At 65.6% G+C, this 9,964-nt stretch overlaps 1 protein-coding gene across 1 annotated transcript in view; it reads left to right on the plus strand.

Moving 5' to 3' along the window:
- Positions 1–3,533: 3,533 nt before the first annotated feature.
- The window catches only part of EPPK1 (epiplakin 1), an 8,598-nt gene continuing 2,167 nt past the window's right edge, over positions 3,534–9,964 (plus strand). Inside the window, exon 1 of the mRNA XM_023520285.1 lies at positions 3,534–9,935. Coding sequence (XP_023376053.1) covers positions 3,534–9,935 — 6,402 coding nt within the window. The remainder of the gene's footprint in view (positions 9,936–9,964) is intronic.

Genomic DNA, 9,964 nt, shown 5'->3' on the forward strand with positions numbered 1-9,964 from the left:
CTTCTCAGATTCTCTGCCAATCTTTTGTGTGGCGCGGAGGAGGAGAAACCTGCTCCACCTCTCAGCCCCAAGGCTACCAGACCCCTCTTTCCAGTGCCGCCCCAAGGTTCCTGCTGTACTCACGTGGCACCTGCTCCCGGTCCCCAGCCCTCTCCCACCAGGAGTGCCCTTGGTGCCGGGACCCTGAGTGGCTACGACATTACCGGGTCCCCCGGCCTGGCACCGCCCCTCCCAGCTGCAGCACAGCCCGTCTGGGCTCTGGGCTGACTGCCTGTGTCTATGCCGAGGGCCACCCGCAGCTGTGCCCATTTGGGCACCCCGGTAGCTCTGCCACCACGCACTCCTATGCGGGGGCCGCACGCCAGCCTAACGGCTCCCTCGGGTCAGACCCTTGGAAGGCACAAGCTGTAAGAAAGCATGCGGTTACTGGTGCAGTGGACCAGGCCCGTCCCGGGACCAGAGCTTGACACGGAATGTTAGGAAATGGCCACGGGCTGGCTCGTGGAAGCAGGTGGGTGGAGGGACGAGCTGGCCCCCGAGGTGCCGTCTCGCTGGTTAGGGTAACAGGTTAGGGCAGCCCTGTATCTACCACGGTCACTCCAAGCCCCGGGACCCTGCCCAGGCGCTTGCTCCTCGGGGACACAGAGGAGAAGGTGAGCGGGGCGGCCCCCGGCCCCTGCCGCTGCCGCAGGCCTCGGCCACACTGAGTGCTCACCGTCTCCTCCTCCTCACTCCCTCACCAGGCTGCTTGGCTGCCAGCTCAGCACCCACCTGGGGTGTGGGCAGACCCCGTCCCTGAGGCTCCCTGTCAGACAGGTAGGTGAGGAGCCAGTGGCCACCAGGGCACCCCCTGCCCCACCTGTCACAGCTCAGCTCCCCCGCTGGGTGGCTCACTCTTCTTCTGGCCTCGTGGTGCCGTGGTCGTGGCTGTGGGACTAGAGCTGTGTCCCCTGGGACCAGGACATTTAAACCCAGAGATGCGGCAGGAGGTTCCTGGGCCCACGGGGTCCCCTGCTAGGACAGGGCGCATCACCTCTCAGAGGAGTGTGCCCCCTCCGGGAGATGGGATTGGGGCTGCCTGTGAGCTGCTGCCTCCAAGGTGCCTTCGGTGGCCTCTCACCATGGAGCTGCCCAGCCCCGCTCTGCCCTGCAGAGGTCAGTGCCTCCCCACTGGCCACCATGAGGCCTCCTTATCCACATAGGCTTGTGCCATCTGGCTGCAGAGTGGCGGTCCCCATTTCCGCCCTCACCTCAAAGGCCCGCCCTGCCTGGCCCACTTGCCTGGCAAAGCTTCCCCACCATCCCAGTGCTTCCTGTGACCCTGCCCTCAGGGCCAGCCTGGGACCCCTCCAAAGCCCTGCCCTGGTGTCTGCTGCTCCTGGCACCAACTGTCTCAGCCTAAGCAACAGATCAGCTGCACGGTGTCCCCAGGAAACACCGGCCCAGCATCTGCGGCAGGGAGGGGAAGCAGGATTTCACGCACAGAGGGGGACTGAGGAGGGCGGCTTCACCATGTCTCGGCAGGGAGACCTGCAGGGTGATGCGACACCCCCAGTGGAGGGCAGGGGGACGGTTCTGAGGAGGCAGCCGCCCACCACAGTCCTCTCTGCAGGGCCTGGCAGAGCTGTGGCGTCCACCCCATCGGCTCTGTGTCAAAGCCCCAGACTCTCTGCTGACAGCGGGGCCCTGCACCCAGCTCCGCCACACTGCCCTCAGCACAGCCCTGGCCGCGAGAGTGCCCCACAGGTCCCAGCGCCTGCCCTGTGGCCGCTCGCTGACCCCACCCTGTCCCAGGTCCGGAGGGCTGTGGGGAGTGTAGGAGCAGGGAGGGTGGTAGCCTTAGGCCACATTGCTGTGCCCATGAGCCGTGGGAGGCCACGGACATGGACGTGAGGGGTCTGGGCAGAGGAGCACCCCTCAGGGAACCTGCTAGGGGCTCAGGGCAGGCTCAGGGCAGGCGAGGGAGAGCCATCACGGGCACGAGTGGTGTGGGCGCCATGGGCTTTGAGGTTGCCTGTGAGGCAGGTGGACACTTGGTTCCAGGACCCCCAGACAGGCCACGCTCAACTGCAGATTTGGGGGGCTGAGGCAGTCTTGGGGAGCTCTCTGAGTTAATGGATAAGTGGGGGCAGAGCAGAAGGTCCCCATGCCACATGACCTGGAAGTTGGAGACAGCCAGACCCCAGATGTGTTGTCAGGTTTGGCAGTGGAGTCAGGATGCCTCAGCCAGAGCTGTGGAGCTGGAGAGAGGGACGGGCTTGGGGTGCAAGCAGGAGACAGCGCCAGTGGGGAGTGAGGGCGTGGACCAGGACAGGCTGCGGGTGTGGTTGTGAGGAATCGGGGAGGCGATGGTTCACAGGGCGGGGGGCAGGGCTGTCGCAGTCACCGCAGCCTGGGCGGCTTGAAAGAACAGAAACAACTCCTCTCAGTGCAGAGGCCGGAGTCGAAACCAGCGCTGCTGGCATTTGGCGGCAGCCCGTGGCGTTCTGGGCTGCATCACACCCATCTGCCTTGTCGTCATGGGCATTGTCCCTGTGTCTCTCTTCCTAAGGACACCAGGCATGCAAATCAGGGCCCTGCTCCAGGTGACCTCATCTTAATCCCATCTGCAAAAGCCCTGTTTCCAAATAGATGGTGAAAGGGGCTGGGAGTGTTTTTTGGGAGGACACGATTTAACCCAGTATAGAAGGAACAGGCATGGGCAGGGGGTTATGCACCTGTCACTGCTGCTCAGAGAATTGGGCATGCCGGCATCTGCTGAGAGGGGACCCCCGTGGGGGTGCTGGGCTTTGAGCCAGCCGGTCGGGACGGGCAGGCTGGAGACTGTGCCCAGCCCTGCCCACAGCCCCACAGGTGTGTCCAGGTGTGGGCGCAGAGCATCCATAGCTCAGAGAGCACGGGGTCAGGGTGGGGCGGAGGAGGACACCTTGGTGGGGTAGAGGGCGGAGGATCGGAGGGTGTCTGGCTAGAACCCAGTAGGGAGCAGGAGGGAGGGAGTGAGTTTGGAGGTCTCTGGAGAGATAGGGGTGGAGGGAGGATAGGGCAGGTGATGGTGCCCACGAACGTGGCGTGGCAGGGCCAAGTCTTTGGGGAGCGAAGGGAGGGCTGTGCCACGGGGGGCGTGGGCGCTGTGGGGGCACAGTGCTGAGGCCACATGCAGGCACGCAAGGCCCAGCCCCCCCCAGGACATGGGTGTGGGGGGGCGGGCAAGAGTGTTGGGCTGGGATGGAGGCCAGAGCATGGCGTGCAGGAGGAAATAGTCCGCACATCCCTCGAGGCTGCCCCAGCCAGCCTGGGGGCCCAGTGCTCACATGGTCCCTCCAGGGACCCAACGAGGAGAAGGGAGGGACCGCACCTGGGACCGACCCTCGTCCCCCCGGAAGGAGGCAGACCCAGGATCAGGGACTGAGCCCTGACTGCCCCGCCCCCCCTCCCCCGGTCTGTCCCAGGGCCCCTGACAGCCTCTCCACCCCTACAGGGAGCAGACACGGCGCACCGTGGGCAAGTGAGCTCTGCACAGCCAGCCAGGCGCCATGAACGGCCACGCCTCTCCTCTCGATGTCCTCGTCACCAATGGCACCGAGCCTGCCATCATCCACAAGATCACGAAGTCCGTGCTGGAAGCTGGCGCCCCCTCCGGGCACCAGGCCAGGAGCATTGCTGGGGTCCACGTGGAGGCCTCGGGTCAGACCCAGAGCCTCTATGCCGCCATGAAGCAGGGCCTCCTGCCCGATGGGCTCGGGCTGGCCCTGCTGGAGGCCCAGGCGGCCACTGGGGGCCTCGTAGACCCTGCCCAAGGCCAGCTGCTCCCTGTATCTGAGGCCCTGCAACAGGGTCTGGTGGGCCTGGAGCTGAAGGAGAAGCTGCTGGCTGCAGAGCGCGCAGTCACTGGGTACCCTGACCCCTACGGGGGCGAAAAGCTGGCCCTCTTCCAGGCCATCGGGAAGGAGGTTGTGGACCGCACACTGGGGATGAGCTGGCTGGAGGTCCAGCTGGCCACGGGGGGCCTGGTGGACCCCATCCGGGGTGTGCGTGTAGCCCCAGAGCTGGCCTGCCAGCAGGGCCTCCTGGACCAGGAGATGTGGCGTAGCCTCTCGGAGCGGGAGCCGGGCTGGCTGGACCCCAACACGCTGGAGCGGCTGTCCTACAGTCAGCTGCAGGGCAGGTGTGTGCCAGCCCCTGGCACAGGGCTGGCCCTGCTGCCCCTCAAGGTCACTTTCTATACCCTGAGTGGGGCGGCCAGCTTGGCTGAGCTGCTGGAGGCAGGGATCCTGGACGAGGAGACAGCCCGCGGCCTGCAGGAGGGCTCGCTGGCCGCGCCAGATGTGGGCGCCTGGCCCCAGGTGCAGCGCTATCTGCAGGGCACAGGTGGCGTGGCGGGGGTCATCCTGATGCCCGCTGGCCACAAGAAGAGCTTCTGCCAGGCCGTCACTGAGCACTTACTCCCTGTGGGCACCATTCTTCCTCTCCTGGAGGCTCAGGCCGCCACCCGCACGCTGGTGGACCCAGCCACCGGCCGACGGCTCTGGGTGGATGAGGCGGTCAAGGTGGGCCTGGTCGGCCCAGAGCTTCACGGGCAGCTCCTGGACACAGAGCAGGCAGTGACGGGGTACCACGACCCCTTCAGCGGCACCCGCCTCTCCCTTTTCCAGGCCATGAAGAAGGAACTGGTGGACAGGCCTCGGGCACTGCGGCTACTGGATGCCCAGCTGGCCACGGGCGGGCTTGTGTGTCCGGACCGCAGGCTCCGGCTGCCCCTGGAGGCTGCCCTGCGCTTCGGCTGCCTGGACGAGGAGACACGGCAGTGTCTCTCACAGGCCACAGGCTTCTCCGACCCTACCACGCAGGACAGCCTCAGCTATGAGCAGCTGCTGGCCCGCTGTGTCACCGACCTCGAGACGGGGCTGGCCTTTCTGCCCCTCTCAGGGGGGGCCCTGGCAGAGGAGCCACAGGGACCCCCGTTCATTGAGTACAGCACCCGGCAAGCCTTGAGTGCAGCCTTGACCACCGTCCCCGTGGGTAAGGCCCAGGGCCAGCCCACGTCATTGTGGGAGCTGCTCTTCTCCGAGGCTGTCTCCGTGGGGCAGAGGGCAACGCTGGCCCAGCAATACAAGGAAGGGACTCTCTCGGTGGAGGACCTGGCAGCTGCGCTGAGGGCCACGCTGGAGCAGGCTGCAGCCACTGCCAGGACCACCTTTGCGGGGCTGAGGGTCGCTGTGACACCGGGAGAGCTGCTGAGAGCGGAGATCATTGGCCAGGACGTGTATGAGCAGCTGGCTCGGGGACAGACCACAGCCCAGGACGTGGGCAGCCTGGGCTCAGTGCAGAGGTACCTGCAGGGCACTGGCTGCGTCGCTGGCCTGCTGCTGCCTGGCTCCCAGGAGCGGCTCAGCATCCACGAGGCTCAGAGGAAGGGGCTCCTGCGGCCGGGCACAGCTCTCATCCTGCTGGAGGCACAGGCGGCCACCGGCTTCATCATCGACCCGAAGGAGAACAAGAGGTACTCCGTGGAGGAGGCACTGCGGGCCGGCGTCATCGGGCCCAGCGTGTATGCGAAGCTGCTGTCGGCCGAGCGCGCCGTCACCGGCTATACCGACCCGTACACTGGGGAGCAGATCTCGCTCTTCCAGGCCATGAAGAAGGACCTGATCGTCCGGGACCACGGCATCCGCCTGCTGGAGGCCCAGATCGCCACGGGCGGCATCATCGACCCTGTGCACAGCCACCGCGTGCCCGTGCATGTGGCCTACCAGCGCGGCTACTTCGACCAAACACTGAACTTGATCTTGGCGGACCCGAGCGACGACACCAAGGGCTTCTTCGACCCTAACACGCACGAGAACCTCACGTACCTGCAGCTGCTGGAGCGCTGCGTGCGTGACTCCGAGACCGGCCTGTACCTGCTGCCACTCAGCAGTGCGCGGCCCCAGCTGGTGGACGCCGCCACGCGGCAGGCCTTCCAGAGCCGGCTGCTGTCAGTGAAGTGCGGGCGGTTCCGGGGGCGGCGGGTGTCCGCGTGGGAGCTGGTCAACTCGGAGTGCTTGAGCGAGGCCCGCAGGAGGCAGCTCCTGCACAGCTACCGGATGCGCACGGTCTCCCTGGACCAGGTCGTGCAGCTGCTGGAGAGAGAGGTAGTGAGGTGTGCCGACATCACGTTGCCTGCGCTACGGGGCCGCGTCACCGCCTACCAGCTCCTGGAGGCCCAGGTCATTGACCAGGAGCTGCTGGACCGAGTGCTGGCTGGGGAGGTCAGCCCCGAGGCTTTGCTGCACAGGGACGGCATCCGTAAGCACCTGCAGGGCTCCGGCGCCGTGGGGGGGGTGCTACTGCAGCCCTCGCTTCGGCAGCTCAGCCTCTACCAGGCCATGAAGCAGAAGCTGCTGGGGCCAGGAGTGGCGCTGGCCCTGCTGGAGGCCCAGGCCGCCACCGGAGCCCTCACCGACCCCCACAGTCTAGAGACTCTGTCGGCAGCAGAGGCCGTGCGCAGGAAGCTGGTGGGGCCAGAGCTGTATGCCAGGCTGAGACGGGCCGAGGACGCCGTGACTGGCTTCCGAGACCCCTTCTCTGGGGAACGAGTGTCCCTGTTCCAGGCCATGAAGAAGGGCCTTGTCTGTGCAGAGCAGGCTGCCCGCCTCTTGGAGGCCCAAGTGGCCACGGGAGGGGTCATTGACCCCTCAGACCACTACCACCTGCCCATGCCCATGGCCGTCCAGCGTGGCTGCATCGACCATGAGATGGAGACAGCCCTGGCCAGCTCCTCGGAGACCTTTCCCACACTGGACGGCCAGGGACACACCAGCTATGCCCGGCTTCTGGAGCAGTGTCTGAGGGACGAGGCTTCTGGCCTTTACCTCTTACCGCTGCCGGAAAGTGCCTCTGCCATGCCCACAGACCAGCAGGTCCGGGAGACCTTGCAGGCCACGCAGGGGGCCGAGGACGGCACATCCCTCTGGGACCTGCTGCACTCCAGCCACTTCACCGAGGAGCAGCGGAGGGACTTCCTGGAAGACGTCAGGGCGGGGAGGACCACCGTGCAGCAGCTCCAGGCGGCCGTGCAGACATGGGTGCGGGGCGCGGAGCTCCTGGCACGGGCCCACGTCACCCTGCCCGGCCCGCGGGGCAAGGTCCCCGCTGTCTGGTTGCTGGACGCTGGCATCATCTCCCAGGAGATGCTGGCGGCACTGGCTCAGGGCACGCGCTTGCCTGCCGAGGTCGCCGAAGAGCCTGCGGTGAAGGCCTGCCTGCGGGGCACAGGGTGTGTGGCGGGCGTGCTGCTGCAGCCCTCAGGGACCAAGGCCAGCATCAGCCAGGCCATGAAGGATGGCCTGCTGCCCGCGGGCCTGGGGCAGAGACTGCTGGAGGCGCAGGTGGCATCTGGCTCCCTCATCGACCCTCTGACGAACCAGAGACTGTCAGTGGAAGGTGCGGTCAAGGCCGGCCTGGTGTGTGGGACACTGAGCGAGCGGCTCCAGCAGGCCGAGAGGGCAGTGGCCGGCTACACGGACCCGTACTTGGGGGGCTCCCTCTCACTGTGGCAGGCTATGGAGAAGGGACTTGTGCCCCAGAGCGAGGGCCTCCCCCTCCTGCAGGCACAGCTGGCCACGGGGGGCGCCATGGACCCCATCTATGGGGTGCACCTGCCCCAGGCGGCAGCCTGCAGGCTGGGCCTCCTGGATGAGCCAACAAGCCAGGCACTGGCTGGGACAGATGAGGACAGTAAGTTCTTCTTTGACCCCAGCACACGGGACAAGGTGACATACCAGCAGCTCAAGGAGCGCTGTGTCCTTGATGCCGACACCGGCCTGTGGCTGCTTCCGCTCCCCCAGGACGTGGTGCTTGAGGTGGACGACCACACGGCAGTGGCTCTGAGAGCCATGAAGGTGCCCGTCGGTGCCGGGAGGTTCAAGGGGCTCACGGTGTCCCTGTGGGACCTGCTGCACTCAGAGTACGTCACCGTCCACAAGCGGCGGGAGCTGGCAGCACTCTGCCAGTCCGGGAGGGCCACAGCCCTGCGACAGGTGGTCAGCGCAGTCATCGCCCTGGTTGAGGCATCAGAAGGGAAGGCCTCACACGCTGTGTTCAGGGGACTCCGGAAGCAAGTGTCAGCCAGCGACCTGTTCAGGTCCCAGCTGATCGACAAGAAGACTCTGGATGAGCTGAATAAGGGGACAAGGACCGTGCAGGAGGTGACGGAGATGGACAGCGTGAGGCAGTTTCTGGAAGGAGGCAACTTCATCGCCGGGGTCCTTGTCCAGGGCACAAAGGAGAGGATGAGCATATCAGAGGCCCTGAGGAGGCACATCCTGCGGCCGGGCACGGCCCTGGTGCTGCTGGAGGCCCAGGCCGCCACCGGCTTCATCATCGACCCCGTGGAGAACCGGAAGCTGACCGTGGAGGAGGCGTTCGCGGCTGGGATGTTCGGCAAGGAAACCTACCAGAAGCTGCTGTCGGCCGAGCGCGCCGTCACCGGCTACACCGACCCCTACACCGGGGAGCAGATCTCGCTCTTCCAGGCCATGAAGAAGGACCTGATCATCCGGGACCACGGCATCCGCCTGCTGGAGGCCCAGATCGCCACGGGCGGCATCATCGACCCCGTGCACAGCCACCGCGTGCCCGTGCACGTGGCCTACCAGCGCGGCTACTTCGACGAGGAGATGAACCGCGTCCTGGCGGACCCGAGCGACGACACCAAGGGCTTCTTCGACCCCAACACGCACGAGAACCTCACGTACCTGCAGCTGCTGGAGCGCTGCGTGGAGGACCCCGAGACCGGCCTGTACATGTTACAGATCGTAAAGAAAGGGGACCCGTACGTATACGTCGATGAGGCCACAAGGCAGGCTCTGCGGTCCAGGGCTGTGACGATGCGCGTGGGCAGGTTTGCCGGCCAGAAGGTCTCCGTCTGGGATCTGCTGTCCTCGCAGTACTTCTCGGAAGACCAGCGGCGGAAGCTGGTCCAGCAGTACAGAGCGCAGACCATGCGCCCGGACAAGCTGCTCGAGATCATCACCACCACAGTTGAAGACACAGAGAAACGAAACCAAGGCATCAGGATGGCAGGCATCGGTGGGGAAGTGACAGCCGCAGACTTGTTCAACGCCGAGATTGTCGACAAAAAGACCCTGGACTCGCAGCACAGAGGGAAAGCTGAGGGACAGGACCTCAGCAAGCTGGAGCACGTGAAGATCTACCTGGAAGGCCGCGGCTGCATTGCGGGGGTGACTGTCCCCACCACCCAGGAGGTGATGAGCATCCACGAGGCCAGCACGAGGGGACTCATCCCCATGGGGTTCGCGGCTCTGCTGCTGGAGGCGCAGGCGGCCACAGGGTTCATGCTGGATCCCCGCAGCCATCAGAGGCTCTCCGTGGACCAGGCTGTGGCCGCCGGCCTGGTGGGTGAGGAGCTGCAGGAAAGGCTCTGGAATGCGGAAAAGGCCGCCAAGGGCTACACGGACCCAGCCACAGGGGACCCGCTCCCGCTGTTGGAGGCCATGGAGAGGAAGCTAGTGAGTCGGGAGGAGGCCCTCAGACTGCTGGAGGTGCAGGTGGCCACAGGGGGAGCCATAGACCCTCTGCGCCACCTCCGGCTCCCACTGGAGACGGCCTACAGACGCGGCTGTCTGAACCAGGACATGTACCCGCTGGTTTCGGATCAGAAGCACATGAAAAAGAGATTCGTGGACCCCAACACGCATGAGAAGGTGACATACCAGCAGCTGCAGGAGAGGAGCCGCCGGGAAGAGGGGGAGGGCTGGGCTCTTTTCCCTGTGGTCCGGGATGAAACAGATGCCGTGTACATCGATGAAGCCACAAGGAGGGCCCTGGAGACCAAGCGGGTGGCAGTCACAGTGGGCAGGTACAGGGGAAAGAAGCCATCGGTGTGGGAGCTGCTGAACTCTGAGTATGTGACAGAGGAGAAAAAACTGGAGTTAGTCAGGAAATACAAGAAGGCCACCGCATG

This window comes from Pteropus vampyrus, unplaced genomic scaffold (genome assembly GCF_000151845.1).
Source record: "Pteropus vampyrus isolate Shadow unplaced genomic scaffold, Pvam_2.0 Scaffold256, whole genome shotgun sequence".
NCBI lineage: Eukaryota > Metazoa > Chordata > Mammalia > Chiroptera > Pteropodidae > Pteropus > Pteropus vampyrus.